The sequence below is a fragment of the Nilaparvata lugens genome, chromosome 4, assembly GCF_014356525.2.
Source record: "Nilaparvata lugens isolate BPH chromosome 4, ASM1435652v1, whole genome shotgun sequence".
NCBI classification, from domain to species: Eukaryota; Metazoa; Arthropoda; class Insecta; order Hemiptera; family Delphacidae; genus Nilaparvata; species Nilaparvata lugens.
In genome coordinates this window covers 50859608-50882107 of record NC_052507.1, presented here as the reverse complement: position 1 = coordinate 50882107, position 22500 = coordinate 50859608, and the positions used below count along the sequence as shown (strand labels likewise).

General features: G+C 34.7%; 1 protein-coding gene across 1 annotated transcript in view; it reads right to left on the bottom strand.

The window, feature by feature from the left end:
* The window catches only part of LOC120351067 (BRISC and BRCA1-A complex member 2-like), a 58364-nt gene that overhangs the window by 26822 nt on the left and 9042 nt on the right, over positions 1-22500 (bottom strand). The window contains exons 2-5 of the mRNA XM_039427016.1: positions 21664-21786; positions 18256-18587; positions 17235-17388; positions 13755-13889 (exon numbers count right to left, since the gene is read on the bottom strand). Coding sequence (XP_039282950.1) covers positions 13755-13889; positions 17235-17388; positions 18256-18587; positions 21664-21786 — 744 coding nt within the window. The remainder of the gene's footprint in view (positions 1-13754; positions 13890-17234; positions 17389-18255; positions 18588-21663; positions 21787-22500) is intronic.

The following is a 22500-nucleotide window of genomic DNA, read 5'->3' as shown; positions in this document are numbered from 1 at the left end:
TATGTTCCAAATTTCGTGAAAATCGTTAGAGCCGTTTTCGAGATCCGTTGAACATGAATGACCTTATAAATAGCCAGTTAGCCAGATATGAAAATAAACAGATCAAAATTTATATATTCAGAAATAGCTCGCTTAATATGAAAGGATATGGAAATCCTGCCTTATAGAAATATACACAGCTAGACATCTGTGTAATGCATGCAATGAATAATCCACTTGTCAGCGGATTGATTATGAATAATTCTATAGTCTGATTAATCCTATCTTCAAAGTTGATGATTTATATAGTGATATCAGAGTATGGAGGAATTCCTTTTCTTCTCATTTATTATCCTTAAAATGCAAAATTTTAAAAAACCTTGTGTATACATCGACGCGCAGTTGAAAAAGGAGTATTCCTGCCAAATCTCATATGATTCTATCAACGCGTTCGGCCGTAATCGCGTTACATACAGACAGACAAAAGCCAATCGAGTTGAAACATAGACCTCACTACGTTTGGTCAATGAATAGCGCATTAGCATTTTTCTCATTTTATCTCAATTAGTGTCGTCGGTATGCTCTTCAGCCTACCCGCAAGTGGCACTAGATTATACCTGGTTCCAGACAATTAATGCATTATCAATGATTCTCAAATGACATAATTGGAAATGATAGTCTATCATATCCAATCTCTCCTTGGAACCAATCCTTTAATTGAGAAACAGACTCTATTCTGGCCTGGATTGAATCAAGGGTTTGAAATGCCAAGTAATAAACCTAAACTGCCTGACAGGTATTTAATATATAATACAATATTCCACTTACAGTTTTCCTACCAATTCTACTACTGATCATTTAACATTCAAATAAACATTCCAAGTATGGATATAGGCTAATTAGTACTGGGATTCGAGAAAGTACACGTTTCACAGTGCCTCCCAACTGTAAATTCCGATGTGGTCCTCGACATTATTGCTTGTAGGTGAGGGAGTACATAGAAACATTTTTTGGGAACCCCTGGTCTACATTGCGTTTTCGCTATTTGTGCTTATTTAAAAAATAGAGATTCCGGAACTGCTATACCATGAGCTTCCTGATAGTGATAGAGTACCGTACTCCATTTTATGTTGCATTGTTGAGAAACTTTCAGCTACCCAAATTAGATTATTTAATAATATGAACTGGAAGGACTCACTACTCACACAACTCTGATTCCTCATTCTTTATCTTATCCAAGATACCCTATCCTATCAACCCTCCCTATCTGAGAAGTACACCTTTTCCAACTGTATTTGAGAAAGTATTAATTGAGAATAGTCATTAGTATTTGAGAAAACGTCAGATGTAAATGAGAATAGTCAATTGCATTTGAGAAGTCATCACTTGTAGTTGAGAATAGTGAATTTTATCTGAGAAAGTATCATTTTAACTTGAGAACAATAATTGAATAGAATAGAACAGAACTTTATTTGCACTTCTTTCAACATTACAGAAAATGAAAATAATACCTCCAATTCAATTCAAACTCAACTAAATTTCACAAATAAATTGAACAAGCATTCTTTTCATCATAAATAAAAGTTCTTTAGGCTTAGCCGAGGCCGTCAGCCGAGTAGATAGATTTCTTTATTATACATTATACCAATATTGAATAATTATTATTGTTCTTGTGATTACATAATTCACTCAATAATTATTTCTCCCTATCATTCCTATCCAATTCCTCCTTCTTCTCATACCTAACTAATTTCTCGTAATTATCATAACTAAACATTGTAACTCAACTTTTAAAAAGCAATTCACACTCTTAAATTCACCCTCTTAAAGGACCTTGTATGCGTCAATGTGGCTGGACTTATAAAATATACAAACAACATAATTATTAACTTCACGAACAAAAAACCAAAACTTTGAAATTTAAATAGAGTCACCTCTTACTTTGTACTCTACAAAAATAAAATTGAATTAAAATACAGTCAACTTTCAATTAATTCATCAGTAATCTAAAAAAAGAGAAATAATATACAGAAACAAAAGAGAGAAAGAATAAATAAGTAAAACAAAACCTCTTAAAAATCTTAGAATAATCAATCAATTAAGTCATCTGCATAGATCAAAGCACTACTTAATAATACATAAAGTCTTGCGGCTTCTCATGTTTATGATAAAATACTACTTTTATAGCTAATAACTCTAATAATAATCCTAAAAAGACTTTTCCACTTCAACATTAAAATGTACATTTCACAATATGCATAACAAGATATCAATAACAATAAAGAGGAAATGACTCTTATCGATTATAAACTCCTAAAAATTGAATTCCTTTATCAATTCTCGCCTGTATTCCACTGCCTCCCTCAATATCCTACTAGACTCGTCCAAAATTTTCCATTCAGATACTCAATTACTGTCTCTCTCTCTAGCATCGCCCCTCTCAGATATTTCTTTCTTATTTCACCCAAAATTGAACATTTACCGATGAAATGATAAGCATCTTCCGTTTCTCGGCTATTGCACATAGAACAGATACCTATCCCCTCATCTCTTTGCGGTGCGTGATTGAGCGATAATAGCCCAGAGGAGGCCCTTGAAAATCATCGAGGTAACATTCCGTTTGGACTCATCATTCATGTAATTTCTCGTTCCATCGTCAATTTTTACATCTGCGTAGATTCTGTGAAACTGTGACCGCTCTCTTCTCTCTAGCCACTTACTTTTAACTTTAGCTTTTATCTTCTCCATTACCCTCTCCCACGTTGCTTCCCACCCCCTCCTGAAATTTGCTGCTTGCCAGTTGTCCGCTGTTATCGGCAATTCAATATCAAACTCACTTAATATCCGTCTCCATTCAGAATACCAACCACACTTTTATCTTAAACAATGCCTTGCGATCAATGTTCGATATCGGTCGCCAGGTATCTCAAAAGAATTCAATACATATTTTATATGAACGCTCAAAGTATACAACCACAAAATTTCCTTTCCTGTCACTAAGTATACTATATAATTTGGCGTATTACACGGTAGTCCAAATATTTTCTTGACAAACAACCTCAGAAATTTTTCTAGTTCTTCTCTCTCCGCATATCCCAATACCTGTGCTGCATATGTTACAACTGCTTTACTTATCGAATCAAAAATTCTTCATTTCATTGACAGAGGTGCTTCATCATTCAAAATGAGTCTTCGCCATACACTATTAATCCCAAATCTGGCAGCTGTTATCTTACATTTAAAATGTGCGGTTAGGGCAAGTCTTGATGAAAAAACAACTCGCAGGTATCTGTACTCATTCACTGTTTCAATAACTTCATTTCCATAGTACCACTTCTCTCTTTCTCCCAATCGTCCTCCTCTTCTGAAAACTACAATCTTGGATTTAGCCATGTTCACTGTGAGATTCCACCTTATGCAATATCCCTTTAACTTATTTATCATTGACTGCAGATGTCGAGGATTCTCAGACAACAATACCACGTCATCACAATATAACAGCGAATTTATCAGCCTCTGCCCAACATAATATACCTCCACCAATAACATCACTCAAATCATTCAAAAATAGTGTGAATAGCAACGGGGAGAATACGCATCCCTGTTTTAATCCATTTCTGGTTTCAAAGTATTCTGTTAAGTTACCCTCCACGCCATGCCATACAGGAGACTTCGTATTTCTATATAGACTCCTCAACATCGCAATAAATTTAGTCGACACTCCCAATTCACTCAGTTTAAAAAATAAAGCCTCTCTGTCCACACTATCGTAGCCCAAAAAGAAACAGTACAACTTCTTTGTAGGTCTATTCAACGTTTTCATTACTATATTGAATAGAACAAAAATATTATCAGTAGCCGAATAACCTCTCCGAAAGCCACACTGATTCTCTTTAATAATCTTTTCTCTTTCCTCCCACAACTGCAACCTTCTCAGTAAAATAAATGAAAATACTTTAGCGACAGCATTTATAAAAGATATGGCTCTATAATTATTCACTTCATTAGTATCACCTTTTTTATGCAATGGAAATATAATTGAACGTGGAAACCCTGTTGGTATCTGTCCACCTCTGACGATGGCATTGGAAAAAGTCAAAATAATCTCTTTGTAATTTTTTGACGCATTCTTGTAAAACTCAGCAGGAACTCTGTTATCACCTGGAGCCTTATTGTTGCGCATTGTCTTGAAGGCACTTTCCAATTCATTCATATCTATGTCTTTGTCAAGAGTTTGATCTTCAACATTCCTCGCCGCATAATATGTGACTACCCCGCAAACTGATCCAAACACTCGTCTGAAGTGTTCAACCCAATCCTCAGCACTCACAGTTCCCGAAATCTTGAACTCTCTACACTTGAATTTCTTTATCAGAGCCCACAAATCACTGGAATCCTTGACTCTTCTGAATTGTTCTTTTATATCGCTGTAATACGTTTGCCTTTTACTCTTACATAGCAGTTTGTATTCCTTTACTACCTTCATATAATTTTCTCTCACCTGCTCCGAATTTGATTTTCTAAACACATTCAATAGGCTGAACACTCGCTTTCTCATAACCGCACACTCTTTGTCGAACCACTTTTCTCTCCATCCTTCTCTCTTTCTATCAGGTTGGGGCACATAATTTGCAGCTCTATATACAAGATTATTTAATACTTCATAAGTCTCTTCACTACTCTCGGGAAGACCATTTATTTCTCTACAAGCATTGGTGAGTTTAGATATATATTCATTCTTCCTCGCTTCCTTCCATTTCAACTTCGGTAAGAGTGGTAAAATTGTGCTCTCTCTTTCTAGAGTATCAACCGTGATTAGCGTAGCTTCAATTGGGAAATGATCAGATAAAAATTCTGGCACAATAGAAAATTTTCCAACTATTTGCGCTAATTCGACAGCCATGCAACATAGATCTATTACGGAAGCCCCTCTGCCTATAAAAGTAAAGTCTCCCAACCTATCTCCACTTATCCTTCTATTCATAATGATGAAATTAAAAACCTCACAGAACTCCAATATTTTCTTACCTTTCATATTAATCACCTCATCCTTTGACTCTTGCTTATTACTCAGTGCATTTCCCAATTCTATTACATCTGTTAATTCCGACATGTCCTGTCCATTTCCTATTCTACCGTTAAAATCTCCAAATAAAATCATATTATTTCTATTATGCTCTTGCACTATCATAAACTCCCATAATGTATTGAATTCTCTCTCCCATTCCATGTCTCCTCCACCACTCAGGTAAATTGGAACTATATAATATTCATCCCGTTGTCCTGCATTCATGTGAATAACTTTCCTCTCAAGCGCATCGATTACCTTACAAAAACTCTCTATTCTTTTACTAATTTCTATTAACTTTCCTCCCTTTGCTCTACCTCAGTTTGATTCTCCAACTGCGAATTCCCAGTATAAATTGTAATCTGGAAAACAGTTTTCAAAATACAATTGCTTTCCTCTTTCAACAAACGTCTCCAATAGTACAAAAACATCATAATTACAAATAAAATTATATACTTGAACAATCTTACCACTTAATCCAGCCACATTGTACGCTACTATACTCAACTGTCCCTTCTCACACGGACTGACGGCGTTATCTCAGCGGTTGCGGTCTTCGTCCTCGCCGCCTCGCTCCTCCTCATCACACATGCTCCCGCTCACGGCCCGCATCACACTCTCATCGAACATGCTCCCGATCTTCTGCAGCCCATCCTCTCCCTCCGAGACCAGTCCATTCTCCTCATCCAGCGTGAAAACCCGACTATTCATGATTAAACGATCCACTTCAACCGATACTCTCCTCTCACTCCCGGAACTTGTTTCTTCAACTCGCCAAGCACCCGGAAAAGCTTTGATCGTCGTTTTCTTGTGTCGAAAGCAAAGTCTTTATGAATCACAAACTGTGTACCCTTCAGCTTCCTACTGTTTCTCGTGATGAAATGGATGTCCTGATCGTCCGGAAAATGCGCAATGATTGGCCCGTTATCTATTTTCTTGCCCAATGCATGTGCTCGATTAACCCAGGTACCTGCTCGTGCCCCCAAATGACTCACACAAAAGTCTTTGACAGTTCTCACGTAATCCACTGTTGCACATTCATATTTCAGCCCGCGAAAAATTATATTGTTCCTTCTCGATCTATTTTCAAAATTTTCCATCTTCCTGATTATGAGATTATTCTGAATTTTTTGAGCAACAATTTGATTTCTTAACTGTTAATTCTCGACAGAGAGTTTATTCACTTTTTCAATTAGACCATTTAAATCCATCTTTGTAGCTAGCAGCGCGAGTTTTTCATCCATAGCCTTACTAAACCGCTTTTCAAAACGGTCAAATAGTGATTCAATAAAGTCTGAGTTCACATTACCGGAAGCTTTAACACTTGGGTCTGGAGCACGCTTTTTCTGTTCCATCTCTTCGAGCTCAGGCGAACTTTTAGCACGAGGACTCTTCTTAGCACTATCGTCCGGTGAAAAGTATTGTTAGATACTGTTCTTATTCATTCAGCTTCGAATATTTCGATTCACTTGAGAACAATTTCACAAATAAAAAACAAATTGATAATTCAATTTATTACGAAAGAACTTTTAGCTCTAGGTCTCTTTTTAGCACTACCGTCTGGTGGATACTGTTTTTATTAATTTAAACTTTGAATATTTCGATTCACTTGAAAACAATTTCACAATAAATAACAAATTGATAATTCAATTCATTACGAAAGAACGTTTTAGGTTAAACATGCACTAAATGAACCGATTAAGCACGAACCGTCCGGAAACTTGAGATAAGAGAGCAAAACAATTCTGCGACCGCTCCGTTCAACAGCTCACTATCAACTCCTAATTTGAGAACATACGATTTGAAATCGAAAAGTTGTCAGTTGTAATTGGGGAATGATTTTAAAAAACCAATACTTTTATTTTCCATAACTGTACTCATAAAAAATAATATGATAATATATTTTATATTCAAATGAAACGTTTAGTTTTTAGATAAAAAAATATTTTTGAGCCCCAAAATCCATTGGAGAGTTACCGAATTGCTTGATCAAGAGATTCAATTGATTGATGATAAAGTTCAATTGCGCCGTGAACATAGAGAATTTGATCTTCATCAAGTTCAAATGTTTGGAGACAAAAGTCGTGTTGCCAATACATACATAGAAATGATTCTCATTAATCATTCGTGAACAGTACAGGGGAAATAATTGAGGAGTTGGGTGGAAAAACGACCTGAGTCAAAAAATCAAGTTTTGTGTAAATTGAGTTTGAAATATTTAGTACACATCTTCATTATTTCATCAGAATGCAATATTCTTGCAAGTATTTGAACTTTATTGATCTTTTTATACTATTTTCAATGCTATTATTCATAATTAGCCAGTAATCCAAGGCTAACTGATAATAATTGATATAAGGTGTGTTGTCTCAGGTCGTTTTTCCATAACCCTGGTTGTTACATGTTCAGAGGTTCAATAAAATGATGAAAAACCCGTATCAAGAGTAGTGATAATGATAATATATTGCTCATGATATTGGATAATTAATAAGTAGGTAATAAAGATCTAAAAAATGTCATTTAGAAGTGAACAATTGAAGATGATATTTTCTTCTTGAACACGTTTCTTCCCATAATCAAGACTCTGGAATGTTACATGGTACTGTTCTGATTTTCGGGAAATTCATACACCCAATGCTTTCAGCATCGGATTCTTCTTCAGGAGCGTCTTCTTCATTATTTTCATCATCTAGAGGATAATTGGTTCCCTTGGATGTATTAATGATCTTCTCATACCATTCATTTGGTAGAGAGTTAGTTGGGAGGATATTTTTAATATTCTTTCCGAAGAATGGACATTGATATGTCCAAAGCTCCGCCAATTTATGTAGATGCATTACAATATAATCTTGTATAGTTATTCCAAATTGCTTTTTCCATATCATATACAGTTCAATAATTATTTTCTTAGTCTATATTATGTAAATTCATCTATAATTTTGCTGTATTGTAAGCTATTGTATATGAGTGTATAAGCCAGTATATACTGTAATCTACATAAGTACAAGTAATCTACAAAGTACTCAATCAATCAATCAATCAATCAGCTTCTTCTTTTGTAAGAAAACAAAATAAGGATTTCACTGGCTGCTGGCTCACAGCTTGTCAGCTGAATAATTTCAGGTTTGCCACACAAACAAAAAATTTTCACAACTCAATCATTTTTCAAGATACAACAACATTTTATGTACCAATCTGTTCAGAATTCAATGGCGGATAGAATGAAGCGTGTTGCGGAAAAACGACACGAGTGGCCTCGGGTCGTTTTTCTACCCAGCTCCTCAATTTCACAATTGAAAATAATAATTTCACACATACAAAGCCTATGGAATACTGTGTACGTAGTACAGTATCCTTTCCTGCTCAAATCAAACCTGTACTGTAGGCTACAGAAGAGTCACGACATGTCAATTGGAAAATTTTCTCATTTTCAAATGTCTGCTCATGATATGATATCTTCTCATTTACATTTGACGATTTCTCAAATACAATTCACTACTCTCAATTACATGTGTGATGACTTCCTAAATACAATTGACTATTCTCATTTAGGCTACATCTGACATTCTCTCAATTACAAGTGACTATTCTCAAATACAATTGATACTTTCTCAAATTAACTTTTTACTTTCTCAAATAAAATTGGAAAAGGTGTTGTGACTACTTTTTTTTTTTTGAGCAGGGTATGATTACTAAATCTATTCTCCGGAACAACGTCTTTTCACAAAAAGTGAGCATGCCGTACACAAGTAAAATATTCAATCCAAGGTTTACAAGAGAGTTTTTGCAAGGATTGACAGACACAGAAGAAAATGTCAATATGGAGAGAAACTAAGAGACAAATTTCATTTTATCATAGGCTATCCTGATCTTGAGATACAATGTTAGGTTAGCAAAGTTTGAGGCATCCGCTTCTCTAAAACAGTAAGTGAATTCTCAGTGAAGCCTGTTCAAGAATATAAACTTACTGACGTGCTATTCTTGAATCTTAACAAGCCTCTCATTCGCATCATTCTAGCAATAACCCAAATTCAATGCGGAAAATTCTCGGGAAATTGTGTTACCAAGTCACCATTGATTGTGATGAACCTAATTTGGCGTTGAATTGTAGAGGATTTTATTCTCTTGGAAACAGTTCTGGATTTTTTCACTATGAAAGGTTTTTGAGTTATATGGAGAAAAAAACAGGTATTTTTAACACTGTAAGGTTAGCAAAGGGTATTTTTTGTGAAGAATCATTTTCAGACTATTTGTACCAAATAACTAAAAAATCAGTACCACAATACATTCTGGCAGCATGTTTCCTCGCTCCTTCTCATGTCTCAAGTGAATGAACAGAAAAATAAACTATGAATTCGCTAAGCTGTGACTCAATGAGTCTGAACGAAAAAGGAGATAAGTTGCTGATTCATAAATTCACGGCAAGCCCCATAGCAAACCAGTTACTTCGAACAGTGAAGGAGACAATGGAGATATGCAGGGATATGCAAGTACCCCGCATTGTATGCTCAATCCGTAAATGAGTTTTGTGTAAGTGTGTATTAGCGATCGTAGCACAACGTGGTGGCAATTTTGGAAAGTGGAGTGTATCCCAATTAGGTGGAGTACTAACAAAATGGGGAGATTTTTTTTACACACACACACACACAACAACACACACACACAACACACACCACACACCCACACACCACACACAACACACCACACACACACACCCACACACACACACACACACACCCACACACCACACACACACACCACACACACCACACACCACACACAACACACACACACAACCACACACACACACACACACACACACACACAACACCACACACACACCACACCACACACACACACACACACACACACACCACACAACACACACACACACACACACACACACACACACACACACACCACACACACACACACACACACCACACACAACACACACACACACACACCACACACACACACACACACCACACACACACACAACAACACACACACACAACCACACACACACACACACCACACACACCACACCACACACACACCACCACACACACCACACACACAACACACACACACACACACACACACACACCACACACACACACACACAACACACACACACACACACACACACACACCACAACACACACACACACACACACACACACACACACACACACACACACACACACACACACACACACACACACACACCACACACCACACACACACACACACACACACACACCACACACACACCACCACACACACACACCACACACACACACACACACACACACACACACACACACACACCACACACACACCACACACACACACACACCACACCACACACACACACACACACACCACACACACACACACACAACACACACACACACACCACACACACACACACACACCACACACCACACACACACCACACACACACACACACACACACACACCACACACACACACACACACACACACCACACACACACACACACACACACACCACACACACACACACCACACACACACACACACCACACCACACACACACACACACACACCACACACAACACACACACACACACACACACACACACACACACACACACACCACACACACACACAACCACACACACACACACACACACACACACCACACACCACACACACAACACCACACACACACACAACACACACACACACAGACCAATACCCAAAAACCACTTTTTTGGATTCAGGGGACCTTGAAACATATAGAAGTTTAGAAATTTGTGTACCTTAAGTTTTTTCGGAAAGCAATACTTTCCTTACCTATGGTAATAGGGCTATTACCTACTTCTATTATTGGGCTTGTTGATTTTTGATTCAAGAATTGATTTTGTGTGTTTATTTATACATATTTTGGTTTTTGGTTTACTATCTTTTGGTTTGTATTTTCACAGCAAATGTACCAATAATTTAAAGAATATTTTCGAACTCGTGTCTGGAGCTCAAGGCTTCTTTTCCCAGCCACACCAATGTATATTAGTTGATAAGTGTTATTTTGCTAATTTCTAGTGAATTGGTAAATAAATAAATGAAAAAAAAGGAAAGTAATGAAACGTATAGAAAACATGGAATTAGGGTACCTTAAATTTTTTTGGAAAGCAATAGTTTCCTTACTACTTATGGTAATAGGGCAAGGAAAGTAAAAATCAGAACTACAATATAAATTGCAAGCACATACCCTTTTTTATGTCTATATTGACTGGACTAATATCATAGTCCTATCTATATTAACACTAGCCGTCAGGCTCGCTTCGCTCGCCATATCCGTCTAGGGCTATGAGATCAGCGGGCTCGCTTCGCTCGCCTGCATGTAGACCTCAGCGGAACCTCTGTACCGAATTCTGGACCCCCGACTGGATTGTCCAAAAATGAGATCAGCGGTCTCGCTTCGCTCGCCTGCATATAGACCTCAGCGGAACCTCTGTACCGAATTTGAACGTATTATGTCAATTTGATCTCGAAAAACACCTGTTACTATATCGACGTATCTTTGGCGAACAAAATTCTTCCACCTCAGCTAAACCTGTGTATTAAGTTTTTTAAATATATTTCCATCATATTATTGAAAAAGGTGAGGAAACGCAGAAAAGCTGGGAAAACGCTAATTTTGGGCGTATCTTTCGCGTTATTTCAAATTCCTTCTAACACAACATTAATGCACCCCAGCTGAACTTCTGTAGTAAATTTGAACATTTTATGTTCATTTGTTCTCGATAAAGCTGAGAAAGCGCAAAAAACGCTGGAAAAACGCAGATTTTGGGCGTATATTTGGCGTTATTTCAAATTCCTTCTAACACAACATTATTGCACCCCAGCTGAACTTCTGTAGTGAATTTGAGCATTTTCTGTTTATTTGTTCCCGATAAAGCTGAGAAAACGCTAAAAAACGCAGATTTTGGGCGTATCTTTGGAAATTTTTCCAATTCTGTTCTTATTGCGCCTCTAAAGAGCCAACTATCAAATTTGAAAGGTTATTTCATATTTTTATCATATACGACGATCCAGTCGGGGGTCCAGACTAAACGTCTGGCTAAACGCATATGGCGAGCGAAGCGAGCCTGACGGCTAATAATATAATATTCCCAGGAATAGCTCTGATTGAAGTAGCAGTACTCAATCAATTTTTCCGCGATAAATCAGGACCTCCTAAATAGGTATTTAGGAGGTACCGGATAAATTGGTATTTAAGAGGTCCTGGATAAATGCATTTCAATCTTCAACTTGGTGCCAACCTAACAAAGTCAACTCAACTTAATGCCAACCTGACCAAATTTTTAATTTAGTTACCAGAACAACTGTTTCGAAGAGGTACTCTCTTTAGATTATATTTCTATATCAACATATTATGGTATGGACATTTCAATTATAATTTTAAGATATTGGAATAAGAAGAATATACATGCTAAAAGACGAACTTTAAACCCTTAAAAACCACCCTTAGAGTTAAAATATCGCCAAAATATTTCTTAGTGCGCCTCTAAAGGGCGAACTGAACATACCTACCAAATTTGAACGTTTTTGGTCCGGTAGATTTTTAGTTCTGCGAGTGAGTGAGTGAGTGAGTGAGTCAGTCAGTCAGTCAGTGAGTGCCATTTCACTTTTATATATATAGATAGAAGATATGGTATGTATTCATGTCCCATGAATGAAATTTGAACATAAATTCTGAATAATCTAGAAGGAAAATTGAAATTTGAGCTTTGAGATTCGAGATTGATATTTTCAGAATATATGTGCAAAATTTGGAGATCTAAATAATTTAGATCTCAAATTTTCTTTGTTTTTCAAACGATTAATGTAATGGAAGCAAAATGGATCATTGATCTGTTGCTTCCACATATTCTTGTTTTCAATAAAAATAAATAAATTTCCGTTTTTCCGGTATGCAATCCACAAGTTGACATGTTTTGATGCGAACAAACGATCAACCACAACCCTATTCTCTCTTATTATATATAGATGTAATAGAATGTTTTCGATTATTATTTGTTGTTAAAATTTCTGTTAGATTAGTTCAGTCAATAAAATTTAAAGAAGTTGAATAGAAAGCTGAAGTTTGTTATTGATAAAACCTCATGACTCATCATTTAGAATTTAGAGATATCTCTTCTACCCCCCCCCCCATCTGGGGGCGGTTACACCTCAATCTTCTTGGCAATTATTTTGAAGAATAATTATGAGTGTAAGTAAATTTAGGTGATAAAATTATTCTATTATATAAATTCTGCTTTTATTTATGGTCCAGCGGAGTTTTAAAAAATGACCCTAGTATTTTTATTCATATTTGGTTTCTTCATTGTATAACTATGTTAGAATACTAAATATATGTTTTCATCTTAGCATATAATAATAGCAGTAAAAGGCCAAACTTTACAAGCATGCTGCAATATTTAATTGAACTAGTTCCCATTTCACGGTAGTTGTGATCCAAAGAAATTAAAATTCTTGACAATTGCTGACAGACTTAAAATATTGTTTCTCGTGAATCACTACATTATTTTTAACCATCTTGATTGGAGAAGCAGATAAATAGTAATAACACATAATGAAAATGGACGTGTTCGAATGTCAGCGAATGCCAAAGTTTTAATTGTTTATGAATAATAAATATTGACGAGAGCCTCACCTTGCTTTTGACTGAATTGTTTGATGTGCATCACATCTAGGAGAGCTGGTGTCAACTTTATTTTAGGTTTTGTCATTTTGGCAGTTGGTCGACTGAACTCAAGAGATACGTGGATCGCATAATCATCTTCCGTGTCTGAAAAACCAAACATATATTACAAATCAACCATTTCAATCAATAATTATACGAATAAAAAGTTAAATTGAATTGATCACCACCATAATTTGTATTAGTTTGTTGAAATATGGAATCAATGATTTCCTTGCCATGGAAAAATTTGTAATGTGAAATTTTCAGTTCAATATTACCAGTATCATCAAAATTTTATATTTGTTTGCTTTTAAATATGAATTTATGTTTGAAAATAGTTTTCTTGATTTTAAGCTTTATAATGAAAACTCAGTAAATTAAAAGTATAATTTCTATTAAGAAAACATGAAGAACCTAATACATAACCTATTAGCTTGAGTGTTGATAGGAAATGACATGGGTAATACGGCAAAGCAAAACATCCGAAAGGATCTCTCTGCCGATAAAAGCCATAAGAATAAATAAAATGATTTCCTTGATTGCAAGACAGGTCTGAAAAAAGAGTGACTTTTCAAATTTTCAAAACATAAAGTCCAGTAACTATATACATTGGTGCATGCAATTTATATTGTAGTTCTGATTTTTTAATATATTATTTGGGTACATAAGAGAAGTCCAGAACCAATTGCTTCATGCAATGAAATCTGAGCATTGTGTCAAAAGTTATAAGTGTTTGAAATTTTGATCCTTGAGGTGTCCTTAAGCGCGCCTCTCCACTAGGAAATACTGAAATGAAGTGCATCTAACGGGGTGATTTCATAAAACATAGTCTCATGAACTTATGTCATCCTGCTAAATATCAATGTGAGGACAACTTTTAACTGAGAATTTATCATAAATAATTGTGTTGCACATTCCATGGTATCACCGAAACTGAGTTAACAGAATTAACAGATAAATAGATCATTATAAATATAGAGGATATATAAATTTAAAATAACAGTTTCGAAATAAAGTTTTATTGAGAACAAATGTTAAATGTAAATTCTAAACTTGTAATTTATATTTTTTTGGAATTTAATATCGGTGACGTGTTCATAACGTCGTCACTGGTTTGAGGTGTGGCTTTGCTCTGGACTTGTTAGGCTCTCTCTAAAAAATGGTGGCTGGCTATGTGTTCTAATTTCGTGCTCTCTGTATATTTTTCTGTTTAATTGAAATTTATAATGTTTTAATTTGAGAATTGAACAGTTTTATGGTGTTCTAAGTTTGTATAATTTGATTTGTGTGTCTACAAGCCTATAGCCATTGTTTTTCAACTATATAAATGGATAAGTATTTAGCTTGTAATGATGCTAGATGTTTAAGTGTGTAAGGTATTGTTTTGTGGATTTGTGTTGTATATTGCCAAAATTCCTATGAAGATTTTAAGTTGATTTGCTCTGAAAACTGGATTTCTCATTCATAAGAAATAGATCCATTCATAATTTATCAAGAATCTACCATTTTGGAGCCGATAACTTCCTTTAGGTTAATAGGTGAGAAATGCTATCCAACCTATTTAGGAGAAATTGGTAGCACGGCACTATTTACTGAGAAAATGAAACAGTTTTTTAATAAAGAAAAATAGGAACCGAGAAAATGGTAAAATAATGAAGATTAAATAATTATCAAAGTAAAGACAGTGAATACAGAGAAATTAGAATATGTATGAAGACTCCGTTTGGTCTGGGCGCGAAGCGCGGAGTCTCTCATCCACCTCATCGGGGTACAGAATGCAAGGCCACTTGCCGAAAGCGTAGCGCGAGTCAGTAAACAACAATTTGAAATAAAGAATAATAAATTGATTTTGAAAATGAACTGTAAAAAAATTTACATTAATAATATAATCAATTGAATAAATATGTTAGATTTCGTCTGCCGTCCATTCTTCACTTATCAGCTTCTTCATAGTAGTCACGCTGGCAGTGTTTGAATCTTGGTGCGCTGCCAACTTTATTTTGATCAGCTGACTTGTTGTTCGTTCTTGTGTTTTGTCATTCTTTCTTAATTATATCTTTAGAATACATTGCATATTTTTTAAAGGCTTTTGTCGATTGTCCTAATTAGGTTGTTTTCAGGTCTAAACTTTTATAGCTTGTTTTTTGGTTTTGCATTGTACAATACTGCTTTTACCCCCTGCTTCGTCTCTCATAAACTTGGTTTTTCCGTTCATCTTCGCTCTAACTCATTTTGTCCAGGGATTATTGTAGCTCTGCCTTCTTCAAGTTTTGAAACCATCTTTTGCACTCAATTTCAATCTTCAGATCACTTTTCAAATGTTATGAAGTGTCTACAATCAATCTTGAATTTAAACTTTGAAGTCTTAAATTTTCACAACTTTCAATTCAGTGCGTCGCAACTACGTGTTTCATGTCTACTCAAGTGTTTTTTCCAAGTTACTTTGGACTCAGGTTTCAATGAATTTCAATTAAATTGCATCTCTCAAACATTCATTCACGTTTTGCATTCAATTTCTGATCAATTTTGAATGTACAACAATCATTTAAAACTTTATGTATGATTGGGTTAGATTTAGAAATAACACTCTTAGTTGTTTCATTAATTTATTACCAAAGTCCACTGCTCTTTTCATTTAGAACATACAAAATAAATTATGAAGATTGATAAATTGATTTTAATAATAAGCTGTAAATAAAATAATATTTGTTTGTTTGTTTTTAAAGCTTCCCAGAGACTCTAATCAGAGTATAGGAATTGTCAAAAATGTATAATACATACAGTATTAAAAAAGAAGAAAAAATCACACAAAGGAACCCTCTCTACACACAAGCTCTTCTGTGGTATAAAATACTCCAAGCATCAAAAAACTTTTCAACTCCTTCTCAAAAACATCGACATCTTCACAATTTTTCAAGTGAGTAGGAATCTTTCTAATAAATTGAAGGCCCATATAAGTAGGTCTTTTCTCAAAAAGAGCTGTTCTGTGATACAGTGAAGCATAGTCTCCTCTATTTCTAGTATTGTATCCATGCGAATAAGCATTTCTAGTCATTGTCTTTCTTCTAACATGCATAATCACCTCATGGATATAAATAGAGGGAACGGTTAGTATGCCTAATTCTTTATATTGAGGTTAATATAATCAATCAGATAAACAAATTTATCAGCATAAGTAATTTATTCATAAAGACAACTTTATCAACATAAAGTTGACTAATAACGCAGTGAAAAATACTTTGTAATAGTAACGCGTAGATACTTCGTATTGTGTAAAATTACTGGGGTGCTCACGGTTTTTCTTTTTCGTATTTTGGCTACAATGAGGTGTAGTCTGATTTCTTTTCTGTCTATTAGAGTGAATATCTAAATTTGTGAGATAATTAGTTATGGGACCACTTGTTTTTTCTCACAATCATGACAAGTGCTTTTTTATGAATATTGACTCACCTCCAACATCGAAATCACTCATATCCATAGGAAGGCGAAAAAGAAACGTAGTGAAACCAGTTGAATCGATCAAAACTTCGGAATCACTAACCAAACCACTCTCCATTGCGTTCTCATAATTAATGTAATTCTGCAACTCTTTCAATTGATCCACCTGAAATACAAAAATAAATACCACATTGCATTCCCAGAAAAGGTACTTGAGTCATGCTAAAATAATAATTTATAGATATTATTTATTAAATTATATGAGTTTGAGTTTTATGTTCAAACTTATCAAACAGTAAAAAATGTGTATACAAATTCTTCTAAATGTTTATTAAAATGTTTAGTGGAATAAAAATTTTGATACATTATCATATATACATTTTAGTTGACTGATTTTTATACATTATCAAATAAATACTGCAGGAATAAATTACATACATTGTTTTACAAAAAACCGAATTGCAGATTGACGGATTTGGAAGATATTGATATAATATTTTATTCATCTGAAACTTGTAACCGTTTGTGTATGGATAAATTAAAACCAAACTCGAACTATGCAAAAACACGTCCATAAGCAACAACATCTAAGTTTAACACTAATCTACGTTCACTTGAAGATATGATTGCATTAATGCGTTACAGAGTTTGAACCAACAGATGATGTATCTCCGTTTAAACTGGCATGTTACATGCAGGCCTAAAAAAAGGCAAAATCCACTCAAGTTAAGTCTGACAGAAAACATCATTTTTATCAAGTAGAAAATATTTGACTCTTAATTCAAGTGACAAGTGATTATGTCAGTAAGAACAGGTTCGCCTGAAATGAAGGGATTATTATAATCTGTTTAATGTAAAATTAAAGACGATTTTGCAATGGGAGTTTGAAATCTCGGTTAAGGTGAACTCATATTTTGTTACTTTGCAAACAATCATAACACCCACAATATGTTAGTGATCCACTGATGTACCACTCACTGGTGTTTATGTGCTCTCTATGGTGTATATTTACATAAAAGCATTCTTAACTGACCTGATATTTCTTGAACAGCTGCAAAAGTTCACATACAACATTCTTAAGCGCATCGGGATTGTTGGGTTGCCAATTGTTGAGACTTGGTACGGCCTCCTCCAGCAAGTCAACTGTAATGTAGTTATTAGTGAAAGCGTCGTTATTCAGATCGAAATCCGGTGGATTGTCGGCTGATGAAGAGTCTAAAACCACATCCCAGTAGACGAACTGGTTGGCAAATTCAAAGCAAAGCTGGAATCGATCTCCGAAGCAGTCGACCGTCTCCTCGTTACGCTCCAGTCCTGGCTGGCTAGCGCGCACATTCGATATCGTTGCTTTTTTGCCTGAAATTCCTGAACAGACAAAAACTACATTTCATATCATAGAAAAAACAAATACCTACATGGATAATTGGACACATTTGAAGCACAGACGCAAACTGTGATTTATGTGGTAGCTAGCAATAATAAATACAAGGATAATAGTTGAACACATTTGAAGCAGTAGCTGTCATTTCCCTCACCACGCTTTTCACAAACAAGGATTCGCCAAGTCGCGAGCAGAGCGTTTTGTTCGTCAAATTGGACGAGAGCTGAGCCCGTTGATTGCGCGTGCATAAATTAATATAGTCTTGTCACTTCACTTCAGCCGAATTGCTTAGATCAATGATTATAACGAGCATCTGAGACGAGCAAGAGTTGCTTGTGTGATCGTGGCACATAAGTGTAAGCAGCTTAATATAGACACTTGAAAAATCGAATTCAAATAATCAAATTTTTATTCAACTAAACCTATAAAAATTGAACGAAACAAATAATAAATTATAAATTGGAATTTCAGACATTTCCTATTCAGCGTTCCAGTTAGTTGGATTACATAGAGCTAGTTTACTATCGAATAGGTAAACAGCTGGCTATGGTGAGGTACACGTTATAATTACAGTGGAGAAAGATAGGAGAACAGCGTTGCCTATCTTTTACCTAGCCATTGACTTCTATATCTTTATATATATATATTCACTTCTATAATCAATATATATGTAAATGACCAACCAGTGTCACGCAGAACAAGATATTTTATATATGCTGATGACACAGTTCGGCTCGAGCCGTGGAGATGACCGGTTGTTTTCGTAGCTGCCTGCCTGCCTCAGATAAGATAATACTGTTTTTGCTCTATCGTGTTGGGAATGAATGTACTAACGTTGTAGCTTAATAACCTAAAAACTTACTTCATAACGTTTGGGCTGGTAAATTAGATTTAATTCATTTCTTATTTAATAATAACTTCTTTCTAATCATCACTTAAATTCTAGGACTAATGCAGTTTCTTAATCACAATTAGGGAAGAATTCAATAGGCACAGGTTCAAGAAAAGTTTATTTTCCTGGTTGGTTGATATTGGAGTGGAAAATTGTGAAAATTTAGTTAGACTGTAAATATTGAAACTATTTATTCTTCATTCCACTCTTTACTGTTTTTCATTTTTCTAAAAATAACCTTTCTTATTATTATCCTCAATAGAACATTAATATTTATTTACTAATTCCATAATTTTGTTTGTTTGTATTATACATTTTTACTAATTTTATTATAAAAAACTTTAATCCCATATCAGTGAATGAAGTTTGTAAATAGTAATTATTACACGCAATAAGCAACTAATTACTTATACCCCAACACATATAATATATAGTGGGGTAGTAATGTCCCAACATTTGTTGGGGTAGTGATAGTTTATTGATTCATTGAAATAATCATTTATTCATTGTTGAAACACCGCTGATTTATGTAGTTATATTACAATTCTATATTATCAATATTCTAACGTTGCATTCAATCTTCATTGTAATTAATAAGTTTTCATAATATGTGAAATTTGTTGCATAATTGGCTGTTGTACTGTAATTTATTGTAGATTCGTGTATGAACCAGAATGTATTGTAACTTACTTGAATAAATAAAATTTGAATAATGAATTTGAATTTGAAAATTGCATTATTTCATGTATTAGTTCATTATTAATTCATTACTTGATTTATAATAATCAGGTCAATTTTCATACATCACTATAGCTGTGCTTACCAATACCTGCTATTACTTAGTACATTACGATGTAATAGCAGGTATTGGCTCTACCATGTGAATTAATGAATTATGAATAACAATTGATGATAATGATTATGATAATAAATAATTTATTTCTCTCGCATGTTTTTTATTCATCATAATTATTCAGTAACATTTGAAAGTATAATGAAGTAATATATATAATATATATACTTGAATGGGGCATTCTATCTAATAATTTATATAACAATTACAAATAAAAATAAAATAAAAAATAAATAAATAACAATTACAATCTTAGTACTCGTAAATCACTGAAACATCCTTGCTTTTGACAGAAGAATTTCAAACGTGTGAAACCTACTTCTCAAACTGGACTTTTGGAAAAATTTATTCCAACTTGAAAAATTAAATTCCAATATTGGATCACGTGTATTTTTTTCTCTGATTTTAATTATCTCTGTCTTACAGTACACTAAAGAAAATAGAAATAAAAGATTGCCGTAAATAATGATAATAATTAAATTATTTATATCCTATCTGAAAATTAGTTGTTCTCTATTTGTAATATATTTCTTAATATTAGTTTTTCTGTTCACTTTTCTGGAAAGGGAAACTGAGCTTTGTTGACGAGTTAATTTTGATACAGGCCGAAATAGTTTTGTCGGCAGGCTGCTCAGTAATTTTTGTAAGCATTGCATCCTGTAGTAGTCGCTCTTGGCCCGGTGTGGGACGGGGTACGAGCGATTCGACAACAGACTATTTCGTTTTATTTTTTCTGCCTGTTTTTCAAGTTTCAGAACTTTCATTAATATTTGTTGACGGTATTCAGTTGTAAACATAATCGAGCATTGCTTTTATTGTGTTCATTTCCCTACCTAGAAACTTCATCTTCTTCTTATCGGATAGATTAGCTTCTAAATTCTTAATTTCAATACCACATCACATTTATCTAGAGGTTTTGATTTCAAGGGACTTTCATGAATATAAGTTAAGCCCTTACGGTATTTGGCCTAATTAATTATTTTTATCTCTATAACTGTTCTTAAACTACCGAGTTATAAATTCGAATTTATATTCCTTTGCCAATATTCAATTATAATACATTTTAATATAATTATCATTTTAAAAATTATTATTGAATTCATAAGCTTTAAACGTAAGCCCTATCTTAATTTCAGTACATGTTCAGCTACAATTAGAACTAATTTAAGCAAATCTAAAGTTTTGAAAGATGATGGTTTACATAGTCATTCACCCCAAAAACATACTGAAGGTCACATTAGCATGGAAAATTCACCAACCAACAGGGAAAAGGTAAATAACGATGAGTCAATTTTGTCGAGTAGTCCCAACTCACCTGTTGCCTGTGGTGGATCAGACAAGATAGCAACAAAAAGTGCAGCGGTAAACACACCTTCATACGGAAGAGACTCTCCATCTCTTCTTTCGGTAGCACTTGACGAATCTCTGAGAAGTTGAGCTTCAGCAACAAAGAGATGACATTATTGCACATGCTATGAGTCTACAAATCGATCTGGAGGCTTGTAGAGGAGGACAAACATCTTTAATGCACACACACCAAGCGAGGATAGAAGAATTGGAGTCGGCCCTTCGAGTTCAGAACGTTTTGAAACAGGAGAATGAAAACCTTAGAGCAAACATTACTGGAATGATGACTACAATAGAAGTTTTAGAGGCTGATAATGCACTACTGAGAGCTGAAAATAAATCGTTGAAAATGGAAACAGAAGAACTTAGAAATTTCTATTCGCCGGGTGAAACCATAATTGACTGTGGTGAATTAAGAGCAGGAAACTCTTTCAATGTTTTATCGCAAACTAGTCAATCTGCTAGTCAAACTAGTCAGTCTGTTAGAAATAAAATTACAGAAATTGGTCATTGAGGGGGAAAAGCTCCTTTTGAAATTGAAAATAAAAATAAAAAATTGACTTTCTGAGTCACGATTTTATCTTCTAAACTCCAGAGTCTATCAAGTTCTGGACTTATTTGAGTCCAGGACTTTAACGCAGTAAACATGAGGAAAATTCACAATATTTTGCTGTTGTATTGTTGGCATTATAGCAAAACGGAAACAGCGGATTACAGCGGGACAATTCAAATGAGCATGCTCTCCAAACTATTTTGTAAAAATAAATTTCGATTTCTTTGTAGGCCTATTCAAAGCAAAACCTTT